A 17,808-nucleotide genomic window follows, 5' to 3' on the forward strand; every position below is an offset into this window, starting at 1 on the left:
TGCCTTGAAAAAAGGAGTGAATGGAGGAAGACCCTTCCTGCAACTGAATACCCAAAAGCACGGGAAAAAGATCAAGGGAAAAGTAGCTTAGCAAAATCATTCAAGAAACACTGGAAACAGTCAAGAAAGCGTTACCAAATTGTTCTGTGTGGAACATAAAGAAATGTGAACAGACTTACATTAGCTTCTCTCCCTCCCTCCCCCACCCACCATTTTATTTTAGAAAACTCATTCTGTCTTGCTATGTTCAAAGAGAAGCATCATCAAACATCCTCAAAGATTAAAGTAGCCTTTATATTTTAAAGTGTATATTGAAATGGCATTGTGATATTTCCTACCTCTATTTTGAAATGAGAGTTTTCCCCCAAACTAACGAAAGCACCTACATCATCCCAAAGGAATGAGGGTTTCATGTTTCTTTCTTCGGCTGAGGACACAAAGACGTTGTTATAAATGGCTTGTCATTACAGATTTAGAGATAATTTCTCTAATACTCTGGCAATGACAGCTACTCACAATTTATAAAATTAGTCTTACCTAGAAGGATATGAGCACGCCTAATTTAAAGCACTCACCTGACTCTTAACATACAACCTTCCCCTTACTGATCATTTTCAGATCGGCTATAAGCCTGACAAACAGGGAACTACTAAGAATCTATATCGGGGCTGCTTTAGCATCAATGCTTGGCCTTTCACTGCTTCGAGGTTGTAATCCGAGATTTAAAAGACATGCTGTCTGTATAGACAGTTGTTCTCCTCTACTTCCCTCCTGTCCTCTTCCCTCCTGCCAGAGCATTTATTCACAACAAATTCTTTTCAGTGGCTAGGATCCGGACTTATACGATTTAAAGTAGAGACAAGTCTATGTATTTCCCATTATTGATATGTATCTCTGCTTAAAACAGCTCTGAAACACACAGATACTGTACTAAAACATCTTCTTAATTGTTTTATTGCCATTAGTTCTTATAAGAAAGGGGGTGAACGAGTAGATTCACAGTGTAGACATAAACTTGAAGACCAGCGCTGACACAGTATATTCTGTGTGATTTAGAAATAACTCATACTAAGAAACTCAAAGTGCACAAGCCTCAGTGGCCTGCAGTGGCATTGGGCCCCATCCTAGCACTGTGACCCCAACTTCAGCCCTTCTAATACCGCTTTCATGCTCCCCTGAACTCACACAAGCGCACCTCCGAGTGTGCAAATGGCACGTAACCCAGCCCTGAACACACACGTGAGATAAAACCTAGGCCCCTCAGCAGCTACATTTAATACCTACTAAAGAAACAGAAAAAAACACTCAACTATTCAGTAAAATGAGTATTCATTTTAGTATTTGTAAACATTAATTTTGTAAATCTTAATTTTGTTTACTCTTATCACGTTTGTATCCTTTTATTATTGTTTGAATACACTCTCAAAATGACTGAGGTATATCCTGGCAGATATCACAACTCTGTATATGCTGTTACAATATAACTTCTTAAGAATGAGCCGATGTAAAAAAATGGAAAAGAGTGGTCAAAATGGAAGCTTCTCTTTGGAAGTTAAAATATTAGGTTTTTTTAACACTTTGCAAACAAACTTGGCAGGACATGGAAAAAGCCCCCAAAGCTTTATTTTGAGTAACAGCAGTGACTAAGTGGATGATGGCCTAAGGGTCACTAGGATCACAAGAACTCTTTGTCCTGCCTTCCACACTGCTCTACTGTCTGCGTGGAGAACTAGCACAAGAGAGCAAACACTGCTGAAATGAACACACGCCGGCTTGTTCAACTTGGGTTTTGTTTGTCGAGTCAAAGGTTTAAAACGTTCTGCAGATCCAGTTTCATCACTCTGTGCAAACATCCAGCAGTAACGTACATTTTAACCAGAAATAAAAACATTTACATTTTCTGTGCAAGCAACTCTCAAATGGACCTAACGCAATCTACCAGCGTCCACCATGTTTAGATACAATGCAGATGTACAGAGGTGACAGGATTTCTGAGGGAACTTCCCTTCCTCCCCACGCACACAAACCTCGGCATTCACTGACAAATAAACATACTGAACTCACATGTCTTCGACTGTGATGTCCTTCAGGATCTGGCAGTAATCCACGTTCCACACTGCTTGGTCGTCCCAGACTTTGGATGCCAGTAGAATTGCACCCAGTACAATTCGTTTCCAGTTTGCTGGACAAATATCTATCTCTGCATAAGTTAAAAGTCTTTCAAGATATACCTGTGAAAACACATTCAAATCAAGACTTAATCTACTTTGTTATTAAAGACCAATGAAAAGGAAAAATATTCTAATAAACCCAATCCAACAATTTTAAACCAGTAATCTACTCCCAGGAAGATCCCTTTATAAAAGCTGTGGGTGTAAATGTACACATTTACGCCAAGTTCAAGACTGGATGTGATATATTCACGTTTTAGTTGGCCTTTACTTTCTGATCACATTCCCAGAAACAAAACGCTAGTTTTCCTGTCTTGCTATTCACACATTAGAACGAATTCAAATGATAGTTTAAACAGATTATTAAAATAATAATGTAAATAAATCATATAAATAATAAATCATATAAATAATCAGTATGTGAGCTAAGACATACAAAATTAAATGCAGGACATATGCCAGTAAGGATTTGTGGGGAAGGGGAAAGTGGGAATGTAGGGGGAGAGAGCACTAAAACCTAGACTGGCTCACGTGTGATTTTCTGTAAAGATGTGCACTCATCCAAGCACACAGAGAACCTTAAGTGATTTGGGCTTCCTGAAAGGTCTGCCATTCTTAGACCATATTAGTTAATCAATAATATACAATAATTATTTAATGGGTTTTGAAGCCCATTTATTTTTATGAGTGTATAAAAACATCAAGGTCAGTTAAGTGTGTAACAGTTTTGGTCATTAATTTTCACAATTATGATATGTACATAATAAGGACTTGATAACAAGATCACAGGAAACAATGACCAGGTGTTTTATAATTTAAAGTTTTACAGAAAAGTTTATAATTTATGAAAAAACATGTTAAACATCTGAATATGTGTACACAAGTACGCCTAGCAAATAAATGAATTGTCTTTTATATGACTTTGCAGTATAAAAGGCATGGAACAAGAAAAACACAGGGAAAAAAACACTATACATACAATATTAGGTAATTTTGGTTCAAAATGGCCATGACAAAGTATTCGTTCTTTGCTTTCTGATCTCATCTAAGGAAAACAAAACTCAAGTTACAGTGTCTGTAACTATCACTAACACAGTCACACGTTAGAATGATTTCCTATACAAAACATGTAAAAAGGTTTGTCCTCCATTAGCCGACCGCCTCTCCCAAGCTATACTGAGTTCTTAATCCATGGCGAGGTTGTTTCACATTGGTTTCACTGCACTCTCCCAACAGTGATTTATGGAAAATGAGATGCACCCATTTATTTTTCTCAAGTTAGTAATTTCTGCTCTGGCTCAGAAACAAACTTGTGGCAGGGAAGCAAACGGAGCCCTTGAGCGGCAGGTGCGTTTCTTGCCTGCGGACCGCTTGGGGTGCACGACGGCACACAGCTTGAAACTGGCACTGCTTCAACGTGACAACGCACACGTTTACTAAATCCAACAGTTAAGTCTTGATAGGCTACTCTGCAAAAATACAGGTTTACATTTACTGAAGAATAATCTATTCTTTTTATCTTATAATAGATCTTATAATATGCTCTTCACTGTATTGTGATAAAAAGCAATTAAGCGGTTATTTAGATTGCCAGTATTCTTACAGGATTCTAAATTGACTGACAGAAACTGGCAGATTTTCTGAGCTACTCTGATGAAAGTACAATACACGTGCAAAATATTACACCTACCTGAAAGGCTGCATTTTGGATAAAGATAGAACATTGCTTAGCATTCTGAAGGCCCAGCATTCTGTGTCAAAATTTTAAATATGTAAAGATATTCATCTATGGATGCTGAAGGAAATTTACTTCTGCTCTAACAGAAGAAATACCCGGCTGCTAAGAAAGATGAAAGCATTCCTTTATGATATATCACATTTAAAATACTGTTAAATATTTTAAGTAACAATTTAAAAAAAATTTAAGACACAGTGAGTCTATGACTGATTTATGGATAATTACTAAAAAAACACAAAACATTTAGAAACATTTAGAAACAAAAAATTAACCAAAATGTCACTAACTGTTCAAAAATTTAGTTACTTTTATAGGGAAGGCAAGACAGTATTTAACTTGTATTTCTTGCATCTGTAAAATTATGTCCATGCTCTCCATTATCCCCACAAAAAAACCTTGGCTTCATAAACATGAATTTCAAGTTATGTCTAAAGTCCATCATTAAAATCCAAGTTCTGCCTTTTCAGTTAGGACATCACTCTGAAAAGAAAAACACCTCGTTCAGAAGCAGATGTTATCTCCCTGCCAGCTAACAGGCCAACGGTCCGTGACACCGAAGGACCCCTCGCAGTGCCACTGCACTGAGGGGCGCGCAAGGACCAGCGCTGTGCCTGTTTCTGTGCAGTCACACAGGATCACTGTATTACTGTATCTTTCCTTTTTTCAAGAGAAGAATGTATACAAATACAGGATGAATATGCTATTTACGTAGAAAAGCAACTACAGATTTATCAGTTGCACAGTAATGTCACACAGCCTGAAATGTCAGAATTGATTTTATTGCTTTAAAATATGCATCTTCATTGCACAACTTAACATAAAAAATTTGGTTTTGAAGGGCTGCCCATGAAGAAATTCCAAGTGGTGTATGAGCCCAAAATAAACAGCACAGTTTAAATACTTTGAGAGAATAAAATTAAGTCTCTAATGACAAGTGGCTACACCAACACAAGGGATCAATACAGAAACTGAAAGGAAGAAGTAAGTGGGTGAGGTGGGAACAGTGGTGGATGCCCAAAGAAGTCACTTCTTCACCAAGGGGTCTGATAATATTCATAAAACCCACAGAAACACAACGCTCAGAAAAAAGCTGGCACGTGCATCTCAGCAGTCTGCACCACTTGATGATTCTCTTTAAAAGGCCACCTCTTCTGGGCAGTCGGCGTAAACCCATTTCACAGTTTTATATATGTGTATAATACAAGTGTATTTGTTCCACTTCACAAGTAAAATTGCTCCTTGGATTAGGAACTAACAACAATCCCTGGCATTGCCCCAGGCAAACAGAAGGCTTTTTATAGAAATACACCACGCTAATGCAGGGAGCTTCATATGGAGAAAGTTTAGGGAAGCCACAATATCATGCCACTGTTAAATTAGGACAATGGAAATGAAACTTCATTGGCTTTATATTAGTGCTGAATTCGAGCCATTACTGGTAATGCAAAACTCCTAAATTTCAACTTGCCCTGTGCAGTTTTAGCAGATTTTGAATACATACCCTCTGATGCACACACACACCTATGGATACATTGGGTCATATGACAGCACAGATAAAAATCGGAAAATAACATCACTTTCTACRTATAGGATTCTGTTGTGGGCTCAAATTCAGAGGCATTCAGAGAAGGGCAAGTAAACTTGTTAGAATAGATAGGGATCATACTGCTATCACGACATTGGCTGTCTTCCAATAGCATGATGAGGGATACGACTAATCACTCTTGGGTCCTCGGTGATAGCTTGGGCCTACCTCCAGCATCACTCTGCTTGCTGGACTGAAGCTGGGAATTCTGATAGAACTGAAGATGATAAATTCCTCACCAGGAGAAAAGCACTTAGTGGTTTCACGCTCCTTTTCTGAAAATGCCTTAAAAGAGAGCATTTTGTTTTGTTCACTTGCTTTGGCCTCCCTGACTTAGTTTTGGGTTTTAAGTGTATGTATTCAAGTAAGAGAAGACAGATAAAGAATAGACTTGTCCTTGGAGCAAGGTTTCATAAACTTTGTCACAGTCCCTAGATACTGCGCAAATTCACAGTAACCTAGGACTTGCCTCTCAAAGAGAGGCCTACGCCGTCACATTAGTTTAGTTCTTCCACTTTCAATCATGCCCACCCAGTTACACACACAATCTACCTTCTAGCTCTCTCCAGCAGTAGTTTGGAGAAAATCAGGTGAATCTGCAGACAAGGAAATTTAGGCAGCAGAAAACCTGGTACATACTTGAGCTCTGGCGCCATTGGATAGCTTCAGCCCTTTGGCTGAGAATTTGAGCCTGAACTGGAGCATCTACTTAAGTAGAGCATCTTCATAAAAGTAGTATACACATAGCCAAGTGAGCTCTGTCTCCTCTACATATGTGAGAAAGTTTATAGTGCCTGAGAAGGGAGTTGTCAATCACTGTTTTTATCTGGGTGCATTGAAATGAACTAGGCCCTGGCCACTGGAACAGCTTGAGGACCAAAATTTTGACCTTGATGGGACATCAGAGTAAAAAGGAAAGGCTGAGTCTGCCATGCTTGCAATAGCCTGCAAGAAAAGGGGGATGCTTCTAGCTGCTTCAAAAATGTGCTGAATCAGTACAAATTTTGGAGAAGGGCCACCTGGCCTTCAGCCCATTTGAAGGGGAAGGCTGGTGGGTGGTTAGTCACTATGCTACTCATCCCAAACAAACTCAGGGCTGGTGGGAGAGCACCACCTGCTCTTGCTGGCAGAAGCAAGTGAGTCGTCCCACACACAGGCAGACACACTSTACCTCGTAAAAAACACTGCAAATGTTGACCTGGTAATGGAAATTGTGACATATGTAAATGTCATTTGTATTCTCCTCAGTTATGCAACTGAGTCTCTACATACTGAATAGTGTCTTAAACACAGTTTCTTAAATATTTATTACATATGGGTCTTGTATCAAGCAGACTTGGGAGTATGTACTATGCACTTCAATATATTCATGTGTTGCTATGAATTTCCCTGGCTTAATTTTCAAAAGCAAAACACCACCAACATTTTCTTTAGAACTTGCTGCTGTAAAGAAAAATAATAAAGCTGAATTTTAAAAGCCCACTCAGGAAAAGAGTATTATAACTCATATCTCAGAACACTGGAAGAAATACATCTATATCTCAAAAGGACAAAAAAAAAAAAAAGGAGAAACAATGTCACCTTTTTCAAAAAGCCTGCAAACTTCATCTCCTCYTGATTATTTCAGTAGATATTCTGTTACAGAATTAGAACTAATAAAATATAAAAAGAGTTCTTAATACCTAGAAGACAGAAGTTAAAATAAATGCCATGATTTGCCTCCACCCATTTTTAACAGTTGGATCCATGCTTGGGAATGGAACAAAGCTTAAAACAAACTGAAACTGTCATACTAATGTTACTTTATTTTGCTGTTTAATTCAGTGCCTCTTCTGAAAGTAAGTTTTTTGGGCAAACCCCCTGAATACTTATACCTAAAAAATATTCAAGAGCTGAATTCCAAAAAGAGAACAGGTTTATTCTGACTTAATTCAAAACCTATTTCTCCTCAAATACATTGATAGCTTCCAAGAGCCATCTTCAGCACACCTAATTATATTATCACCCCCACAGTTCTACGTTTATGATTTTTACAGAATGATAGCAAGACTATTTAAATAAAGGATTGAGATTACTGATGTGACATGAGCAGAAACTCAAAGTGGCTTCAGTCAAACAGCATATAATTCTGCTTTCTCCTCAGCCTGAAAAGAACAAATATAACCAACAGCTGATACCAACAACACTACAGTCTTCAAAACTCACTTGTTACGTACTTCAATTCCTAGCTGAAATGCAAATGCAGTTCTGCTGTGGAAAACATCGATGGACATAGGTCCACTGATACACTTCTATTTAAAATCTCAATACCTCAGAGTGTGATGACTCTGTTATCAGTCTCTGCTATGTTTGGGAATGAACCACAAGTTTTTATATGATTGAGAGCCTAACAAGATTTCAGGGATGATACCTGCACCTCTTTGGAGACATTTTAAAAAACTGTGCACATATCAGAAGATGTGTTGCATAAGTTAAGATTTCTGAATAGCAACATTCCATTTTTCTTTTCCATCTCTTCCCACAGACTCACATCAAGATTTTGTAATGATTGACCTTTACACTTGGAATACCAGCAAATTATTATTTAATCACAAGTGAAATCAATCAGATGATTTGGCTTTGTTAAGAATTAATTTATCTGAATTAGAAAGAATTTAATTCTATTAATTAAATAAAATTACCACTCCCCAGGTATACATAATCCCAAATTGGCCTGGAGTCTGGAAAGGTTCATTAGCTCAGGTACACACTGCAGGAATGTAGTTAAACAGCTTCCAAAACCATTTCAGGTCCAGCAGAGCTGCAGAACTGATTTGGTTCAGCACGCACCTTGAGCTAATAAGTCTGCCAGACCTGAAATGACTTCATGCTGAGCTACTTTGGATGCCTCTGATCCTAATTCCCAGGTCTGGGACGTGTAATTGCATGGTGGAGAAGCATTCAGCCATACATTATCACCACTAGCCCCGGAGGGCTTATTTATTCTGACATTGAACTGTAATGTGGCACAGGGCTGACCAGATCTGCAACAGCATTCAAGCTCCTGCAGTTCTGCTCCAGCAGGGCCAGTGCTGAGCCAGAACTAATCCCCATGGTGATTATATGCAGTTCCATCAATCCATCCTGGACCTTCAGAGTGTCTCATAGTAACCACAATATCCAACATTGTCCTCAGTTATAGTATTGAGGAGTTCCGTTTTAATTTGTGCTAAGCAGCATTTCATTTTCTCCATCTCGGAGGATATTATAACATATTATATATGTAATGTAATCTCAAATAGAAAGAAAAGTTAAATACCGGAAGAGGGTTTTTTTGTTTTTTTTCATAAAGAGATATTCCAAATATGAAAGTGTCAAACTATTTCATTTTGACACTTTTTATCCAAAGGAACACTTACATTTTATCAAAATCTTACAACGAGATTGCTATAATAGTTTTGCTTCTATTTGTTGTTACTTCATTTTGAAGCTGTTCAACATTAGCCTCCAACACCCCACTGACACTTCTTACCACACTGGAGTTGCAGTTTAAGTACCCAATATCCCATAAAACTCTTTTCATATGCCTCCATAAAGCAATGGAACAGGTTTTCTACAGAGGTGAAACTTCCGTCCTTGGAGAAATTCAGAAGTCAGCTGGACAGGGCCCTCAGCAATTTGATCTAGATGGTCTTGCTGTGAGCAGAAGGCAGGACCAGGCATGACCTTTGGAGGTTCCTTCCAACCGATATTATCTTATGATCTACCTGCAGGACTGCAGTTTCCTCTGGTGCAACAGGGAGAGGTCAGAAGTGCCTATGCATTGCCTCAAAGGAGATTGAGCCCACAGCAGCCTCAGCCTGCTAAAGAAACAGGTGATCACTGAAGAAGGTCACTGGTATTAATAAAACAATTCTGGTTTTGAGGCAGCAGCAAGAGCAAAGCTCACCAACTGGGATTGTTTAACATCATAGACTTAAGGCTTGATCTTTTCTCATACTGTTTTTATGCTTTATACCAAAATCTATCTATATTTTACCAGCAACACTCCAGTGACTTTAAGTAATTCACTCTAGATTTATATTGAGAGAGAGGAGAATATGTTTTTGGCATTTTAAGTTCCATAACTGAGAGCCTACAAATGAATGTATACTTGCAACAACTCTACTTAACTTCATATGAACTCACTAGATCACCCACATTATCAGTTGCAGGAACACAGAATAACTAACGAAGCCAGGGTTTCCACCCCAACAATCAAAAAGTAAAAGGAAATACAGTCTTTTTGAAAAGAAAACTTTAGTGTGTCACAGTGCCTTGAAACTTGAAAAAAGAAATCTGTATGGAAAAATTATAATTGGTAGCGGGTCCCACGTAGTCAAAGTTTCAGTTGTAATCCAACCACTAAATTGCCATATGCTTCTCTTCTAAGCAATCAGCCAGTTCTCTACCACCACTCTCCAGAAATAACTGTGCTTTGCATTTGCTCAGCTGGGCATCCAAAATGTTCCAGAAAGGTCTGGTGCCATCCATTTGGTAGAAAAGGACATCACAACATCACAGCCCTTGCAATTTATCTAATTTATCCAAAAAAATTTATCCAATTTTTATTTTTAAGAGCAAATGTTGAAAAAGTATAAGGTATGCATTCACAAAAATCTCAGAAAACACAAACAATTGCAAAATAGTACTGCAGGTATTTATAGGAATGGAATTGAAATTCATCCTTCTCCAGGTTTACCCTTGAATTTACTCCTGTTTTAAGAAAAGAAATCTGTAATACATGTAAAATGCACTCAAGCTATTAGGCAACATTGACTTTCCCATCTACAAACAGGATCACCATTCATTGCTTGCACACACAGAAACCCCAAGCGATGCACTGGCAAACAGGCACCGCCCCGTGCCCTTGTACAACTGAGATTTAGATGGACTGGGGGCTGAATTCTGTCCAGCACTCCTGAAGACGCCAGGCCATCACAACAGCAACCAGCAACAGCCCTGGCCACAGCCCTTCCCCAGCTTGAGTGGGAGCTGCACCTGCGCTACCCACCAAAAAGCTGGTCACCCAAGGAGCCTAAGGAGAAGCCCAGGGTAAAAGACCTCTGCAGCTCTCTGCTTGGATGCAGGAGACTACCCAGGCTGGAAAAAGGAAAGAGTAGAACTGGGATTCCTTAGAACAAGCATATGTTTCTGTTGGACTAACTAATCCCAATGTAATACAAAAAACTAACCAAGAAGTGACAATAGCCCTGAGGACAGGGAGCAGAACCACGAGCTCTCTGCCCCAGCAAGCGCCCGGGCCACGGGCCCAAAGCCCTCACTCCTCTCCGTACTGCACCGTGAGGTCTTTAGAGGAACCTATTTCTTTCCATTAGCTGTATGTGAACTTTAGTTATACTGGGCAAGCCGCACAGGACCTCGGCTACGGATCAGGTGGCCTACACCTCTGTGAAGTGATGCCTAATTTAAGCATCTCAGTTAGGCAGCCCGCATTACTGTATTACACACTAAGTCTCCAGGTCAACAGCTCTCACTTTGTCCTCCTTTGGCATTTATGTACTGCTGTCACCAATACTCTCAGAAGAAACATCCATAGATCTAAATACAAACATTAAATCTATGGACTCTGATCACTTTGGGGTTTGGTTTTTTGGGGCTTTTTTTTATTTTCCTTAAACCAAAACTAGATTTTTAATACTTTTAATTAAAATGTGCAAAAAAAAAAAAGCTATTAGAGATATTTTATCAGCACTTGAAAGTCAAACTATTCCACTGAAAGGAAATCAATTAAAGGATATTTCTGAAAAGGAAGTCCAGGTTCTCTCCTTTCCTCCAAACACACAGAAAGCAAAATTCTCCTTAAAATTCTGCGATTTTCTCCCCACAGTTCCACAGGATTCTCTCTCTATCTAGTTGCTGAACATGTGACTGGAGAATACAACAAGAACTCGGGAACATCTGGCTGAAATAATTAAATCCACGTTTTCCATAAAGAGAATTTACTCTTATGTAATTCAAATTTCAAATCCTCTCAGTCTCAGTGATTATGAACTTTGTAACATGTTTCAAAAYACGTTCATCTGAATTTTACAGAAATAATTCAACTCATATACTGTACATACCAATGTATCTGGTCAGAGTCTATAACATATTTTCCTACACAAAATTTATCCTCTCTGAAACTATGAAACTCTTATGGACACTGAAATATATTAGGTGCCCTAGACTTGGCCTACTTGCCCAAAACTCAGTAAGTCAAGCTGAGGCAAAGCAGAAAAAACAATAAGGCATAAACATCTAATTCTGATCTAACGCAGGCACTGTAATTTTTTCCTATTGGCATGGATCACACTGATATTCACACTTATATTTGCTATTCAATTAATAGAGTAACATAAATAGAACTTGCCAGTACAAGGCAGTTATATGTAACAAGGAACACGAGGAGATGGAGACAAGACTGATAAGAAAATGTGGATTTCTCAGTTTTAGCAAGGATGGGAATATTTGGTGGGGAGAAACACATATGTGTTATTATTCTTACAAAGTCAGGTCCCAGGTAGAATATAGCTCAGTTATTCACTGAGACAGAAATCATTACTTACATTGTTTAATCAGCAACACAATTCTTACAACTAGTATTATTCTAAGGTATTATTTTATAAATAAATAATGTGAATTAGTATTTAATTGTTTCAGTCTGAGAGTTTAATTTTTTACCTATCAGTATGGGAAATCTCTTGGCAGCTCTGGAGGCTGTGTGAAAATTAAATTTTTTGTTTAATTATAAATTGGTTTTGCTGTAATAGTGGAGGCTTTAATTGGAATATTTTAATTAACTGCTTGAAGCAATACGATGCTGGCTTTTTTGCCGAAGCCTAGCTTATCTAACAGTTTGGAATTTCACATTTGCTCAGCTCCTGTACTGATCACGCAGACTGCTATATAACCAATTGTAACTGCTGCTTCTACCTTGCTAATGGCATGCAAAAAAAACCCCAGCGGGTGCATTCAGCTACACTTCTTAGTCCATGGTAATAATTTGGGTTGCCTGATCAGTAATAAAAAGGTGTGGTTAGGACTGTTCAAAACAATTAGAGTGAAAGAAAAATAGTAATTGTAGTATCGAGTTCAAAATGTATTGTGATCTGCTTCTCCATGCATATACYTCCTGCATTCTGGCAGCCCTTCTAGGGGAACAAGTGGCAGACAGGGGTGTCAGATTGCTCTCTGATGCATGATCAGACTACAGCAAAACATAAGCTTCTGGAACGAATGTTGCTCCCTTCTTCTCCAGTGAGGAGATCAAAATTGAAAGCCCTTGGAGGATTCATAAATAGCAGTATCAACTGCAGTAAGATTGAGGGGGGAGGTGTGGCAGCAGAAGGGAGTTGATTCCTTTTCACGGATTAATTTCCACATTTGAAAATTTCAGAAGCAGTGCCATCTGTCTCTGGGGCCCCTCCTCATGACACTAACAAATAAAGACATGGGATCCAGGAGTACAGAGGAAAAAGTGACCAAAACTAGCAGAATTTCATACCTCTAAAATGCAACTTATCCAAAAATTCTGAAGTTTTCTGAAGAGAATCACAGAATCACAGAATGGTTGAGGTTGGAAGGGACCTCTGGAGATCATCTAGTCCAACACCCCTGCTCAAGCAGGGTCACCTACAGCACGTTGCCCAGGACCCTGTCCAGACAGCTTCTGAACATCTCCAAGGATGGAGACTCCACAACCTCTGTGGGCAACCTGTTCCAGTGCTCTGTCACCCTCACAGTAAAGAAGTTTTTCCTCGTTTTCAGACAGAACTTCCTGCGTTTCATTTTCTGCCTTTTGCCTCTCATCCTATCGTGGGGTACCACCGAAAAGAGTCTGGCCCCATCCTCTTTACACCTTCCCTTCAGGTACTCATACCTGTTGATAAGATCCCCCCTCAAGTCTTCTCTTCTGCAGCCTGAAGAAGGGTCATGCACCCTCACAACATGGGCAAGAATAGCATTAGAGCAATGTTGATCACCTGCACCAAATCCATCTGCATACATCTGAATGGGCTTTTTTGAGAACCAGACTATAAAACAGTCATTTACCCCTTTGTCACAGTGTTGAGTATAAAACCCAAGCCATCTAAGGTTTCATACACTAAAAACTACGGAAACTGCCTCTGCAGTATATCAAATGAGTTAAAAACATTTATACTTAATTGCAGATCACACCAAAAACAGTTACTTGCATTGGGAAAACCACATGAGAACCACAAGAGGCAAAGAAGTAAGTACAAATGAGATATGGAAATACATGTCCAAGTTAACAACATTTATGGGCAAGAACTTTCCAAGTAGTGCAATGACAGGAAGATATTGTCATACAATATAACCCCTGTTTCTTTCTACTAAAGAGTGCCCTCATTGATTAAACAATCTAAGATCAAACAACAGACACCTAGAACAAGTTTCCACTGTACTTGACGATAAAGTAATTATACAAGAACGTACTGATTCACACAACATATCTTGCCTCCAGCAAAAAACACTTAGAAAGAAAAAAGGACAAGTACTTTGTGCAATTACATAAAATAGACAAAATGCCATTTCAGAAAACAAGTAATGTCAAGTAACTAGGTAGAAGGATACTTCAATATGCAGGGGTGGAGCACTGCCGGGTGTTTCTTGCCCTATTTCTCTCATATTCCTGTTCTGTACTGGCCAGAACAATTCATTTTGACTGTCTCCGAAGGAAAGACTGCCAACTAATCTCTCTCCCTTGGCTTCTAAGATTAACAGAAGAAATGAGTAGGTCTGGGCTTCAAAATTCACCTTTTCCAATTTCCCTTTCTTCTCTCTAAAGTGCACAATAAAGCTGCTACGAAAACACATGCTGTAGTGGTTAAAACAAACAAACAAACAAACAAACAAACAAACAAACAAAAACTATTCTTTTAGAATTCCTGAGTCAAGAACATGGCCAAAGTTGTGCCTGAAACCTGAACTGGCTTGTCCAAGTTGGCAAGATGAAAATTCAGGAAAATTCATAAATTCTCAGCTGGTGGAGATCACTTTAGCTCCATTAATCCACACTGCTATGATGACCCACACCAGCTGAAAATCTGAACACTCTTTTGTGTCATGCTATTTTTAAGTAGCTAAACTTCAGCCTTGAGTGCAATTGTTCAGTCCAATGACGTGGTCCTGAAAGACAAGTATAGTGCAAGTAAAAAACAGCAGTCACCAACATGTTCCATTCACTCACCAAATCCTTTTTGTGTCCATCCATTCTTATTAGTGCTATTAAATTACCTACAGCTGTCCCTGAGTGTCTGCTGGGAGCTACAATGAAACACAGTAAACCTGACAAAAGTGGAAGCATTTCCGCTTTTAGCATTCCCTCATGTTCAGACCACTTATGCCACCTGCGTTTTCTGTTAGTCACCCTGGTGGCCTGTAATGTTATCACTCTGAGGGCAAGATGTAACCATGGCTTTTGTGTCATATGTTATCCAATATCTTCTTTGTTCACTTACTCAGATCAAGAAAATGAACTGTAGTATCTTTTCCCATCAAGAAATTTTCTTGGCTCTATGGTGAGAAAAAATTCCTTGGCAACCTAGAGCTATTCAATCATAAAAAAACAAGCCTCGAGAACAACACTGTGTCTGTCGGATAGTTGTTGTCATCTCTCAGACACTCACCAGGGTGACAATGGCACATTCAGCAGTCAGTTGAGCAGCACTGAACAACGTCCGAACAAAGCGGTAAATCTGTTTCTGCTCTGGGTCATGTTTGTCATAATCTGGTGGCACTTCGGTTTTCTAAGGAAGAAATATTTCCAAAAAGGTGACTGAAACAAAACAAGCAAGCAGACAGAAAGCCACTTTGCATGAAAGGGAAGAAGTAGATGAGCTTACCGAAAGGGGATGAAGGTTTTCATCAAAAATATCTAAGAGCATTCTTCCGTCTGTGTCCCTGCAAAGTAATAAAAGCAATGTAGTGTTATTATCTGAACATAACAGCCTGCAACCTTCACAAAAAGCATATTGTTAAAACTCTAATACCCCTTATGTGTGGGGTGCTTAGAACCACTGCAGAAATGCAATCTTGGAACTATTGTGCCATAAAGTTCACCTTTAATATGAAATTCATATTACAAAGTATGCTAAAATTTGCAGCTCTCGATGTCCAAGAGGCATAGCTTTTGCTCTCCCTATTGTGAGGCTTTTCACAACCTAACATGCACTACTATCATTTTCTAATATGATAAAATCAGCTCAACTTACTCTCCTTTTCTTAACTTTATCATGTTAATCCTTGCAATCTCTTCATTTAACTAATTCCTCCTCCTGCTTTATTGTCTACATTATGAAAGTTTACAAAAATGCAACACTATTTTTACAGTTGTCCTTTGGTTAATATATACAGACTTCACTTTTTATTTCTTTAGGAAAGCTTTATCCTACTAATGATTCCTGAAAGCAATAAGGAGCATATACAAATTCGGACAAAGTAATACTCCTTTTCATGCATTTTATTTGCTGTTTCTCTCAGATCCTCATTGCTCCAGGTCAGCAGGAAAGTTGATGCAACTTCACAAGCCTAACATCCAGTAGGCAATTTAAGAATTTTGCTGTTAATATTCCTGTCAAAACTGCATACAATCATGAAAGCGAGTGGTCTAACAGTACCAGTCAGAACTGGACACTTTCTGATTACAATCCCATCTTTATTTATTGCATCCCTGCAACTCTGGTCATAGAGAGGCCATTGAGAGTCAAGAGAGAGACCACTGAATATATTTTCCACCCCTACTCAACAGCACATGTCCCACAGAGCATTGGAGACTCGAGTTTTATGGGGAATTCATGACTACAAAATGCACTTATTGGTGGTTAACAGACTTAAATATCAACATCTGAAGGTGATTTTTTTCCTGCTTTAAAGCCTGCTAACACTGAAAATAAACACTTTCTTAAAAAGTGAGCACCTAAATTAAATATAACAGGCAGACTGAGATAATTACTTCACAATATCCTGACATTCCTCATTAGCAAGGATTTTAGGGCAGACTCTTGTACTCTTACATAAAAAGGCCAGTATCCTTCTCAGAAGTAGTCTCACTGAAATCAGTGATGTGTTACAGTAAATTGTGGCCCTTCACAATAAAAAGAAAAAAAGAAAAAATTTCCCATTTTATTTCTTCTTGCTATAGTTGCTGCATGAAAGCATGTCTGCTTGGCCTTAAAAAATCTGTAACACCAAAAATGAGTTGATAGGCTTTTGTCTTCCTCATTAAAATACGTTCATATTGTTACCTTTTAAAATGAATCATCTAATTATCTAAGTATTTTTGTAGTTTGTGGATTTTTTGTTTTGTTCTGATCTCATGTGTTTTTTAGCAAGTCCGTCAATGCTTGTGTGTTCCTTCAAAAAGAAGATAGGTGTAGTCTTTCACCACTTGTTGAACACCTAAGCACAATAAAAGCTGCAAAAAGACAACCAATAAAACAATGATAGGAGGCACTGGGGAAAATTTGGAATAGCTAGAATGTTAAAATCAAGTAAAATGTGAGAAACGAAGGAATATTCTAATTCATGTAATGTTTCTCTGAAAACTTACATGTGGGACTGATAACAGCTTGGAACATTAGAAAGCAATTTAGTTTTAAGACAAGTGTGCAGGAGAAAAAGAACAAGCAAAATGCTGTCTGAAAAGAATTTTTCCCTAGCAAAGCAGGTGCTTGACTCATTTCCCACCAAAATCAAACCTGAGAGTATATGAGAGTTACACTGGTTCCTCACTCCCCATCCCCCATAAAGCACTAGCATCCACCGCATACGGCAACAACTTCCTTTTTGTCCGTACGGGCAGGAAGCAGAACATGTTTTGCTCTTGGCTGTTTCTGCAGCAAGTACAACCGAATGCTGTTATCACGTTGTCCCTCTGCTCCCAAATCAGAGACAACTGAAGACAGAAGAGTTATTTCACATCCTTCATTTCACAGCCTTTAATTATGCCCGCGAGTGCACGAGAGTGTCGCTGCCGAGACCATCTGGGCAGAGTGCAGCAGAGGGCGCGTCTACAACACATCTCGCACCCGCGGGTGATTTCAGCAGGGAGATGCGGCAAGCAGTTCTGCCTGAATAAAATCACCTTTCCACCCAAAAAGTGAAAGGAGAGAGACCAATTCTCCCAAGATAATATTCAGAATGTACTTGTTTTCAAGCCACTCACATAGCATCCTTTATTTTATAACTGCTTAGCCTTTCTGTGCAGTAGCTGCAAGTCACATTTGCATCAAATTCTGTGGGATGATGAGTGGGTGTATTTTACTATGGGC

The 17,808-nt window shown here is 38.8% G+C and overlaps 1 protein-coding gene across 5 annotated transcripts in view; it reads right to left on the bottom strand.

The window, feature by feature from the left end:
• The window catches only part of CCNY (cyclin Y), a 113,633-nt gene that overhangs the window by 10,861 nt on the left and 84,964 nt on the right, over window positions 1-17,808 (bottom strand). For all 5 annotated transcript variants that reach the window (XM_026068534.1, XM_026068532.1, XM_026068530.1 and 2 more), the window contains 3 exons: window positions 15,382-15,439; window positions 15,166-15,285; window positions 2,065-2,231 (listed from right to left, as the gene is read on the bottom strand). In XM_026068534.1, the coding sequence (XP_025924319.1) occupies window positions 2,065-2,231; window positions 15,166-15,285; window positions 15,382-15,439 (345 nt within the window). The remainder of the gene's footprint in view (window positions 1-2,064; window positions 2,232-15,165; window positions 15,286-15,381; window positions 15,440-17,808) is intronic.

The sequence above is a fragment of the Apteryx rowi genome, unplaced genomic scaffold (assembly GCF_003343035.1).
Source record: "Apteryx rowi isolate R43461 unplaced genomic scaffold, aptRow1 scaffold_274, whole genome shotgun sequence".
In the NCBI taxonomy this organism is placed as follows: domain Eukaryota; kingdom Metazoa; phylum Chordata; class Aves; order Apterygiformes; family Apterygidae; genus Apteryx; species Apteryx rowi.